The sequence below is a fragment of the Diospyros lotus genome, chromosome 4 (genome assembly GCF_014633365.1).
Source record: "Diospyros lotus cultivar Yz01 chromosome 4, ASM1463336v1, whole genome shotgun sequence".
Classification (NCBI taxonomy): domain Eukaryota; kingdom Viridiplantae; phylum Streptophyta; class Magnoliopsida; order Ericales; family Ebenaceae; genus Diospyros; species Diospyros lotus.
The window spans coordinates 31,093,172-31,104,560 of record NC_068341.1 but is presented as its reverse complement, the minus strand read 5'-3'; the positions used below and the strand labels follow the sequence as shown (position 1 = coordinate 31,104,560).

General features: G+C 40.1%; 2 protein-coding genes across 2 annotated transcripts; one reads left to right on the top strand and one right to left on the bottom strand.

The window, feature by feature from the left end:
- Positions 1-201: 201 nt before the first annotated feature.
- On the top strand, positions 202-9,888 carry LOC127799406 (probable polygalacturonase). Its single transcript, XM_052333417.1, has 6 exons — positions 202-320; positions 473-904; positions 2,130-2,250; positions 8,055-8,229; positions 8,739-8,809; positions 8,900-9,888. Exons 1-6 carry the CDS (start codon positions 285-287, stop codon positions 9,550-9,552), a joined length of 1,488 nt encoding a protein of 495 aa, XP_052189377.1. The 5' UTR covers positions 202-284; the 3' UTR covers positions 9,553-9,888.
- Positions 9,889-10,186: 298 nt separating this feature from the next.
- Positions 10,187-11,110, bottom strand: LOC127799407 (photosystem I reaction center subunit N, chloroplastic). Its single transcript, XM_052333418.1, has 3 exons — positions 10,799-11,110; positions 10,437-10,562; positions 10,187-10,338 (listed from the first exon to the last, which is right to left on the bottom strand). The coding sequence occupies exons 1-3, from the start codon at positions 11,108-11,110 to the stop codon at positions 10,249-10,251; spliced, it is 528 nt and encodes a 175-aa protein (XP_052189378.1). The 3' UTR covers positions 10,187-10,248.
- Positions 11,111-11,389: the final 279 nt, after the last annotated feature.

The following is an 11,389-nucleotide window of genomic DNA, read 5'->3' as shown; positions in this document are numbered from 1 at the left end:
AAACGCGTAAAGCGAGGGCGGGTTTCGCTTTCATTGAAAAGCTATTTCCGCTTGCAGCTGATTCTGACCCTTTCCACCGAACAAACAGGATCTGGCCGTTCATGAACTTTCCTGCCTGCCCCCCCCTTTCTGACCCCTCTATCATACGCCCCTACGCGCACTACGCACCCTCTCTCTCTCTCTCTCTCTCCCCCCCCCCCCCCCCCTTCTCGCTCTCTCTCTTCCCAGTCCTCTGTTTCACTGTTCCATTCCGTCATTGCAGAAAAAAACACCTCCAATTCTCCATGCCACGTACAAATATATCTGATATATATGTGCAGGTACACGTTAGATTTACGTATTTGTACAGTTTATGATTAGAACACGATCTGGGCGTCACGGAGTTCGAATCGCGGAAAAAAACAATCCTAGAACGACGAGATTTTTCGTGGATTGAATTGCTGTTTGAGGGTTGATGATGGAAATTCAACAGGGACTATTTGGTGCAAAGATTGGCGGGTTGTTCACGAGGCCTGCATGGGCGTTCTTGTTGCTCGTCTTCACGTTCGTCACCGTTCTGATGCTGCAGATTACGTCCAACCCGTTTTTGCGGGCGTGGGTGGGCGAGGCTCCGGCCCCTGAGGGGAGCAGCACTTCCGGCGACGAGAGTTGCGCCTTTTTCTTCAGGGAGTCGGGGCCGCCGAGGAAGGTGGTGATGTCGATCACGGACTTCGGCGGCGTGGGCGACGGACGGACTTCGAACACGGCAGCGTTCCGGCGGGCGGTACGGGACATGCAGTGGTTTGGCGTGAGTGGTGGGGCCCAGCTGAACGTTCCGAGAGGGAGGTGGGTCACGGGCAGCTTTAATCTAACCAGTAATTTCACGCTCTTTCTGGAAGAGGGAGCTGTGATTCTGGGTTCGCAGGTAGTTTTTATTTCCATCATTTGGAAGAATTTTGTTTAGTGGAAGTGAAGTTCATTAATTAGTCTCATTGTTATATTAGTGATTGAGAGATGCATATTACTTGTGAATTCTTAAGGGGGTTTTTTATTGGATCAACAACCACTACAGCAATTTCTTGAGTCTGGTACATGAATTCTAATTTTAAGCCGCTTTTATCCATAATTAACTTTCTTTTAGTGGGATTTAATGGTTTTGAATAGTTCTGAAAGGAAAGAGTCAAAGTTGAACTCAATGAGGAATATGTTGGACTAACATAGGAATCATCAGATGGAAAAAGGAGGATGTTGTGGAACCAATTCAGATGTCCCGTTGTATTTGGCTCCGTTGTCTGGAAGAAACTATTGTTAGTGATATGCTGCCAAATAGTTGCTGGCTGATGGATGTTTAATGTCTTAACCTTTTGCATGACAACAAATTATGAATAAAAGAGAGGAGGCGGGAAAGAAGATATTCCATTAGTGGTGCCACTGTGTATATTAGATTTTCTTTTGTGCGTGTGTTTTTAAATTTTTATTTGGAAGTGGATGTTATAGATATTGGTCCCTCAATAACAATTTGTTTTTATCTAGACCTTACAAAAGGGTGCACTAGTGTTCTTTTTTCTTTTTGGTTAGGTAAGAAGGGGTAAGGCCAACATCGAGAAATACTTCACATGGCAATCTAAGTCAGTTCCATGTTGACCCTAAAGAGTAATTTATGCATTCCAGTGATACCCCCCAACTCAGTCTACCATGCAAGGGATTGATTAGACCCCTTGTTAGGCTTCGGTGACAGTATCATAAGCCCCTTTACATATGGTAAGGGTCACACAAAACTTAAATAGTGAGAGTGGTCACTCGAAAGATTTGGTCACTGATTGACTTGGGTGAATAATACCATGATGATTTGCTGATCGTCTTGGGTTATCACAGATATGCTGGTAAATCAAATAAATTTTAACTGACCAGCAAATTTTCATGACACTCTTGATGCTTAAGAAGCCACTTGGGGAGATGAATCCATTTTGTATTCAGGAGTGCATGAAGATTTTTGTAATGGACTAAATTTCCTTGTCATCCCCAACATTAGCTCCCAAGTTGAACATTTTTTTTTTCTTCTGGCGAAGTATATATTTTTTTTTTAGTAAAATGCTTTTTTCCTTAGTTTTGAAATTTTCAACAATCTCGATTTATTTTTTAAATAATAGGACCCAGAGGAATGGCCTATTGTGGATTCATTGCCCTCTTATGGAAGAGGGAGAGAAAGACCTGGAGCACGGCATATAAGCCTTATTCATGGAGATGGTCTCAGCAATGTTGTTATTACAGGTATTTGCATCATTTCATATAACAGAAGTAGAAAATTTTTAAATGCAAACGATGATACTATTTTTTCTAGAACCATGCCGATTGATACGAAGCTCTTGAGTAATATGGGAATTGGTAGCCTCTTAGCCAATGGCCATGGCTTTTAGAATAGGAGAGTTGTTATTTTTGTACTTGTTCCCTTCCGTGAACTGATACTGACATTTTCTTGTCATTTTTGCTTGGTACCATTTTTTATTTTCTAGGCACCCCAAGAATTAACTTGGTGGATATGTTATATAGGCATGCTTAACTGTTGGTTTTGATGTAGAGAAAAAACAGAACACAATGGCTGGAAAAGCTGATTTCATTTGATTCAAAACCATACTTATAGAGATTACAGCCAAGACATTCAGACACATTACCAACTCTACCAACTCCTATCTGCAGACATGCAGCTTAAATTAAGCTCATTCACTCCTTTTACAAAAAAAATAAGCTTAAATCAAGCTTCACAACTTGTCAAAAGTATCTAGATACATCTAGTTTAATCAAAAAGATTTTTCCAACAGTGACAGCAAGCTTGTCACAGCACCATCACTCCTCCTTGGCAAGTTTGCTGCTAACTCCAAGCATCAATCTTAGCTGTTCAAATTTGGTCCTTGGTAGTGCCTTGGTCAGTATATCAGCCATTTGAACTTCAGAGCTACAATGCATCAGATCAACTTCTTTCTCATTCTCTGCTTCTCTTATGAAATGATATTTGATTTTTATATGCTTGGTTTTTCCATGAAAGACTGGATTCTTAGCAATTGCAACTACTGACTTGTTATCACAATAAATCTCAGTAGAGTTCTTCTGTTCTTGCTTCAAGTCAACCAATAACTTTCTTAACCAAATAGCTTGATTTACTGCTGCTGCAGCTACAATATACTCAGCTTCGGCTGTGGATTGCGCCACAGTATCTTGCTTCCTCGAGCTCCAACTGAACACACCCGAACCAATTAGGAATATGAAACCAGATGTGCTCTTCATATCTTCATTTGAGCCTTCCCAGTCACTATCAGTGTAGCCAACCAGTTTTAATTCTGAAGCTTTTCTGAACCAAACTCCATGATCTTCAGTTGCTTTCACATACCTCAACAGCCTTTTTCCAGCTCTTAAATGCACCTCACTTGGTGCCGACATGAATCTGGATAATAAGCTTGCTGCAAACATAATATCTGGCCTTGTTGCCGTTAAATACAACAAACAACCTATCATACTCCTATAGATTCCCTCGTCAACTTTTTCAGCTCCATCTTCTTTAAGTAATTTTTCATTTACTGCCAAAGGAGTGCTAATAGGTTTACAATTCAACATTCCAAACTTCTTAAGAACTTCTCTAGCATATTTCCTTTGGCAAATGAAAATTCCTTGTTGGCTTTGATGAATTTCCATGCCAAGGAAATAAGTCATAACTCCTAAGTCAGTCATCTCAAACATCTCACACATTTGCTTCTTGAATTTTTGTACTAAAGGGATGCAACTCCCTATCACCAAGAGATCATCAACATATAAGGAAACTATCAAAGTTTCTTTATCTTCCTGTTTCACATATAAAGTTGCTTCACTATTGCTCTTGTTGAACCCCAACTTCAAGAGGTAATCATTGATTCTGCTATACCAAGCCCTTGGGGCCTGCTTTAAGCCATATAAAGCTTTCTTGAGTAGATATACTTTATCTTCTTGCCTTTTAACAACAAATCCTTCTGGTTGTTCAACAAAGATCTCCTCCTCCAAATAACCATTTAGAAAAGCAGATTTTACATCTAATTGGAATATTTTCCAGTTTCTTTGAGCAGCTAGAGCAAGCAAAAGTCTAATAGTATCATACCTTGCCACTGGTGCAAAAGTATCTGAGAAATCCACTCCAAATTGTTGAGAGTAGCCCTTCACCACCAATCTAGCTTTAAGCTTGTTAATAGAGCCATCTGAATTCAGTTTGGTTCTATACACCCATTTAACTCCAATAACTTTCTTGTGTTTTGGCCTCTCCACCAACTGCCATGTTTGATTTTTCTCAATCATCTTCAATTCTTCTTCCATAGCCTTCTTCCATTCACTTGAATTAATTGCTTCATGAAAGCTATTGGGTTCAATTGCTACAACATTGCATCTCACATAAATGTCAGCAAGTGATCTGTCTCCTCTCACTGAAAACTCTTCATCAGAACTTAATTCCTCTTGAATTATAGTTGCATCTTGTTTGTTGGGAGAACTCCCTTCAAAAAGAATCTTCTGTGAAGTTTCAGCAACATTTTTGTCCCAATTCCAGGCTCCAAACTCATCGAATTTCACATTTCTGCTGGTGATAACCTTCCTTGTTTGGACATCGTAAATTCTACAACCCTTGGCATTGCTGCTATATCCCAAGAAGACACCAGGAATTGCCTTTTGATCTAACTTGTCCCTCTTTACCTCTGGAACAAGAGAATAACATAGATAACCAAAAATTTTGAGATGCTCCACATTTGGTTTAACTCCATTCCAGACTTCAAATGGAGTTTTTCCTTTAAGTGCCTTAGTTGGAAGCTTGTTCAAGAGGTACACAGAGGTGTTGACTGCCTCTGCCCAAAACTCCTTGGGAAGTTTTTTTTCAAACAACAAGCATCTTGCCATCTCCATAATAGTTCTGTTCTTTCTCTCACTCACACCATTTTGTTGAGGAGAGTAGCTAACTGTAAGTTGATGATGAATGCCAGCTTCCTCGCAAAATTGATTGAATTTGTTGGAGGTGTATTCAGTCCCATTATCTGATCTCAACACTTTAATCTTGCTGCCACTTTGATTCTCCACTAATGCTTTGAATCTCACAAACACAGCAGCAACTTCTGACTTTTCCTTTAGAAAGAAAACCCAGCATATCCTTGAAAAGTCATCTATGAAAAGAATGAAGTACCTGCTGCCACTCAGAGAAGGTGTCCTCATAGGACCACAAACATCAGTATGAATCAATTGCAATTTTTCAGTTGCTCTCCAGGCTTTATTAATTGAAAAGGGCAGCTTGCTTTGCTTGCCTAACTGACACACCTCACACACACCAACACATTCATGAATTGCAGGCATATTTATAGCTAAGCCTTCTTGATGCATGTGTTTAAGTGAAGCATAATTGAAATGACCAAATCTTTTATGCCATAGGACAGATTCATCAACAACACCAGTGAAAGCATGCATTTTTGTCGTTTTCCAATCTAATGGAAAACTTTTATCTTTCATTTTTACTGTGATAAGTTCACAGCCAGCAGGATCAATGATAGTGCATGATTTATCTTTGAACAACAAAGTATAATTTTTTTCCAGCAGTTGACCCACACTAAGCAAACTCTGATATATTTCGGGTACAAAAAGAACATCAGGAATGAATTTAGTACCTGATTTTGTCTCCACTGCTACTGTTCCTTTGCCTTTAACATCCACCAACTCACCATTGCCAATTTTAATAGAGGACATGTAAGACCTATCCAACTCCTTGAATGCTGCTGAATTTGAACTCATATGATGCGTGCATCCACTGTCTACCAACCAAACATTTGTATCAAATTTGTTGTTATAACAAGCAACAAAAAGTTGCTCTTCTTGTTGTTGTTGTTGGCTTTCAGCTACTTGAGCTTGTTGGCTCTGTTGTTGCTGCTGCTGAGTTTTGTTCTTACAAACTTTTTCCATGTGACCAAATTGTTTGCAAGATCTACACTGAATTCCTGGTCTGTACCAGCAATATCTCTCAGCATGACTAGTTCCCTTGCAATGTGAGCATGGAGGATATTTTCTTCTTCCTTTTCCTTTGCTTCCGTCTGATTCTTTCTTCTCTTTCTCTTTTCTATCATTGGCTTGCTTCCATCCCCCTTTATTGGACTGCATTCCTCCTTTATGAGCAGCCCTAAATACACCTTCAGAAGCCTCTTCTTGCCTTAGAGCTCTTCTTTGTTCAACTCCTTGAAGAGCATTAGCTAACTCTGAGAGAGTTAGTTTTGAAAGGTCTTTGGAATCCTCCAATGAAGAGATTTTTGATTCAAATCTCTCAGGAAGAGTGACAAGAACCTTCTCCACTATCCTTGTTTCAGGAAACTCATCTCCAAGCAGCCTAATCTGATTCACTACCTTCACTACTCTATTCATGTATTCCTTTACAGATTCAGAATCCTTCATTTTGAGAGTTTCAAACTCTCTTCTCAAGTTTAGCAGCTGCATCTGCCTATTCTTGTCAGTTCCTTGGAACTCCTCTTTCAATTTCTCCCAGGCTTCTTTAACTGTTTCACAAGTCATAATTCTTGTGAAAATGATCTCTGAGACTGCTTGATGAATGCATGACAGAGCCTTAAATTTCTTAGCCACTTGCTCACTATGATGCTTCACTTGAGCTATGGTTGGATTGTCTGGCAATGGTGGTGGATCCCTACCTGTCTCGACCACTTCCCACAAGTCATATGCCTTTAAATAGGCTGCCATTTTAACACTCCAGATTTGGTAGTTCTCTCCTGCAAATTGTGGTGGTAGTGAAATGGAAAGACTGTTGGCTGCCATGGTTTCACTTCTAGAATTTTTTGCAAAGAGGTTGTGTGTTTCAGTTTTCTGAAGGGGGGAGGACCTTACTAGTTTTTTCTCTCTTTCTCTCACAGCCCTTCTAAGATCAGAGGGCTCTAATACCAAATGTTGGTTTTGACATAGAGAAAAAACAGAACACAATGGCTGGAAAAGCTGATTTCATTTGATTCAAAACCATACTTATAGAGATTACAGCCAAGACATTCAGACACATTACCAACTCTACCAACTCCTATCTGCAGACATGCAGCTTAAATTAAGCTCATTCACTCCTTTTACAAAAAAAAATAAGCTTAAATCAAGCTTCACAACTTGTCAAAAGTATCTAGATACATCTAGTTTAATCAAAAAGATTTTTCCAACAGTGACAGCAAGCTTGTCACAGCACCATCATTAACTCGCTGATTGTTTAGACTTGCTTTTCTCTACTAGTACTGTGTCGAGCTGGTTATAGTTACATCAGCATGTGTAGATACATATATATGGCAGCACTTTCACTCATATGTTCAATCATATAATGTCATTTATATGTTTAATCATCAGTTTCTGTCGGGTGGTGTAAGGAGGAAGCAGAGCTTAGTTGTGCTGGAAAACTTCAGGCCAACTGGTACAAAAAATAGTTACTAATGAGGACGACAAAGTCATATGCTTGTAGATTGGTTACCTTTCGAATGATATTCATTTTTGCAAGTAGTAGCAATTCTTCTATCGCTGAACCAGAAATTAAGTAAAGCTGTTATCCTTATTTGTTGATTCTGTCGATATAAAACCGTGCTTCTCACTTCCTGTTGCGCCCATCTTTACTTGCATAGGCACATAGAACAAACTTTTGACAGAGATGTTCCTTTCTAACCGCTCATGTATGACTTCCGATGAACTTAAACTTGACATGGACTTGAAGATTCTATAAATAACTCATAACTGAAAGGGACATCCCAGTGCGTGAGACTCCCACTTCGAGAGTCAGGGAAAGGGTCCTTTTTTCCCAGAACTCAAACCAATGACCTTCCGATCACAAATAACCAACCTTACCATTGTTACCAAGTCTTGCCCTCCACAAATAACTCATATTATTATGAGTTTTTTCTTTTTATCATTTGATATATTGATTTACTTTTCTGTCACTCTTCCTTGGAAATTGACTGAAATTTTGGTTATTCCATCCATCAATCAATTATCATTATTCTCGACTATCCTGAACATCCGGAAACTCTGATGGGTATAATTTCGATTAATTTCAGGCCAGAATGGAACAATAGATGGTCAGGGGAAGATGTGGTGGGACATGTGGTGGAGCAGAACATTGAATCACACCAGAGGCCACCTCCTTGAACTAGTGAATTCAAGCAATATACTCATCTCCAATCTCACCTTCAGGAATTCTCCTTTCTGGACCATACATCCTGTCTATTGCAGGTTCACCTTCTGCTTCATTCCCTTATAACTGTAATTTGAAAGCTGCTTTGAATTTCTGCGTAATAGTAATTGCCATTCATTTTGACTCGCTCCTATATATTAGTTTTTAGTATTTTTCATACCCTTTTAGCAAAGAAGCAATTGGTATTGATCATAACACATAAGAACATATATACCCCGCCTGAAGATTGTGAAAATGGATAGTCCACTGCCTTGGGATCTTGTGGATCGCACTTTATATGAAATACATTCTTATATCCTAGCTTAAGTTTACTGGAGAACCTACTTCTATTGCTTCTACTGAAGGAGGAATTGGCCAACTGATGGAGTTTCCCATACTGCAGAACTCCCTTCAAATTTGATGTGTTGTAGGAATACAAGCATTTGAAGCAAAAGCCTTGTGCTATGAGATTGTAAAAATGATAGCTTAATTCTCCCCTTTTATCAAAGTTAAAATGTTTGGAGTTTTACCTACAGAAAACTGAAAGGCACTCCCATTTTGTTTCCAGCAATGTTGTGATAAAAAACATGACTATCCTAGCTCCGCTCAATGCTCCGAATACTGATGGTATAGACCCAGGTAGGTAACTCTCTGATTCTTTCCAGTTGCTGTACTAAATCTATAAGAAAATGAACCAGTACACATCCTAACTTGGGGCCATTTCTGTAGACTCAAGTGCTCACGTGTGCATCGAAGATTGTTACATTGAAAGTGGGGATGATCTTGTAGCTGTGAAGAGTGGATGGGACCAATATGGAATCACAATGGCCGTTCCTAGTTTCGACATCATTATAAGGAGAGTCTCGGGCACAACCCCAACATGTTCTGGTGTTGGAATAGGCAGTGAAATGTCTGGTGGGGTTTCGGATGTTACAGTGGAGGATTTGTATATTAGAGATTCAGCAGCTGGGGTGCGATTAAAAACCGATAAAGGAAGAGGGGGATATATAGCAAACATCACTATTAGAAACATCACAATGGAGAGAGTTAAAATACCCATAAGGTTCAGTAGAGGCGCCAATGATCACCCAGATGAGAGATGGGACCCCAAAGCCATTCCAAAAGTAAAGGGTGTCTTTATAAGCAATGTGGTAAGCATCAACTCCACAAAAGCTCCATTGTTAGAAGGTATTGAAGATGCACCATATGAAGGCATATGCATGAGAAGTGTGAGAATACTAGGCTTGGCGCCGTCTGTGAAGTGGAATTGTGAGTTTGTTTCGGGTTTTGCGGAAGGGGTAACTCCAGTGCCATGTCCCCAGTTGCAGAACAACAGCTCTTCATCCTGGTGTTCTTACTCAACTTTCTTAAGTGGTAACTAAACTTATACTTGGAGAAATTGTTTTCAACAAGAAAGATCAATTCTGGTACGGCTATCCGGGTTTGCTTGCAGTCTATGTGAATGGTGCCACAAGCATGGCTCTGGTTGGCTTGGTTTGGCTGACCATCTTGGCATCCATGAGGTTGAAGAGGATTGATTGACCCAAAAACAATTTGCTCGGAGATCAAGTTTTGAAGAGGGGTTGAAATGCCTTGTGTAAATAGATATCTGGTGATTTTCTTACATTTTTTCTCAAGGGTCCTGTTCACAGTTTTATAGTTGAACAGTTCCCTCTAAACAGTTTTTATTTCTACTTTTATATACCTTTTTTTGGTTCCCTTCCTTTTTTCACTGGATTTACAATTTGGAATAGAAGCCCCTGCACAAAAGGATTTTTTTTTTAAACACGAGACTTCTTGTTTTATGGTGCCGTCCACTTATTTCTTTTGTAGTGAAACTAATTTTACAACAAAAGACCGTGTGTAACTTTTTTTAGTCACAAAAGAGAAATTTACTGTAATCTTTTATATATCTCTTTCCCATTTCACATTTTTGTGTTACTTTTTAACCTGTGATGACTGGTTTGCGAGATCTTTGATGGCGAAGAGGAAAGCAAGGCGAAATTAGAGAACAAATTGATCAAAAGTGGTGAATGAAATAAAGATTTAAGTACATGTTGGCACAAAGATTAGTGACTTCACCATTTCCAAAACACATTGGAACCACACTTGAATTTGTCCTTCCCTTGGCACTCCAACTCTATATCCTCCGAAAGAAACTTCACTTTCTGCTTAGCCAAAACAAAACCCATCAATCAGCCAACATCATGCTAATTTGTTAAGCCTTTAATTAAGAGATCAATTTATGATGCATGTACAAAATCACCTTTTGCTTTGCAAGATCTTGGCAGCCAGTGAAGTTCTGAGGGAACTTGCATGAGCCGAACTCAACAGTGAATGCCCTTGCAAAGTTTGCTCCGCTTGTGGCCAACCTCTTCTTGTCATTCAATTCCTAACAAAGATGAATACGTTACATATATAGATAGCCCCTCAAATTCAAATCTTAATAATGGAGACGAAGTAAACCCAATTTGATTATGAATCCTATAGATAGGTGGTAGGTGTCCCCTCCCTCCAATAGAAAAATCAAATATAGTGTACCACCACCTCGACTCAATAACAAGAACCCCGAAGTGTGAGTGTAACTAATTGTTTGTCTAGAGTTGCGGGAAATGAGAAGATGCAAACCTTGTTGACTTTGCTCTTTTCAAGGTACTCTTCGATGACACCGGCGTTGGCGGAGGAGGTTGAGGCGACGGCCGCCAAGGACGCGGCTGCAAGGCCAAGCAGTGCAGCCCTTCTTCCTTGGCTGGCAGCATTAATCCTGTTTGTTTCCTTGGAATCAGGAAACCTGGCCTGCTGAGCCCTGATGACAGGCCACCTCTGGCCAGATGGGGATGGCAATGGAGCAAACTTTGAGGTGAGCTCTGGGGATGAAACGCCAGAGGAGGAGGGGATGGCATAGTTGCAGGCCAGCACACTGGAGTTCATGGTTGCCATGATCTCTCTCTGCTAACTAGCTTGGAGGAGGATCCACAGGTACAGCAAGGGTTGGAATAATATGTTCGGTTTGGAGATGGGTTCGTGTGTGACTGTGTGTTGTGGGTGCTTAGTGATCAAAATCTCAATGGATAATTGATGGGTCGAGGCAGTGGATGGCGTGTGGATAAGGTGAGATTTCCTCACTCCTATTGGCAAATTTAGGGTTCCATTGACCCCCCCCCCCACCCACCAAAAAAAGAACCCAAATTTCTGTGGTGGGTTATTAATTTCATTAAT

Coding starts and splice junctions, on each gene's coding strand:
- LOC127799407 (XM_052333418.1), bottom strand. CDS start 11,110: ATGGCAACCATGAACTCCAGTGTGCTGGCCTGCAACTATGCCATCCCC. Junction 10,563..10,798: donor AAAAGAGCAAAGTCAACAAG/GTTTGCATCTTC, acceptor CATCTTTGTTAG/GAATTGAATGACAAGAAGAG. Junction 10,339..10,436: donor AAGATCTTGCAAAGCAAAAG/GTGATTTTGTAC, acceptor TTGGCTAAGCAG/AAAGTGAAGTTTCTTTCGGA.
- LOC127799406 (XM_052333417.1), top strand. CDS start 285: ATGCCACGTACAAATATATCTGATATATATGTGCAG. Junction 905..2,129: donor CTGTGATTCTGGGTTCGCAG/GTAGTTTTTATT, acceptor TTTAAATAATAG/GACCCAGAGGAATGGCCTAT. Junction 2,251..8,054: donor CAGCAATGTTGTTATTACAG/GTATTTGCATCA, acceptor GATTAATTTCAG/GCCAGAATGGAACAATAGAT.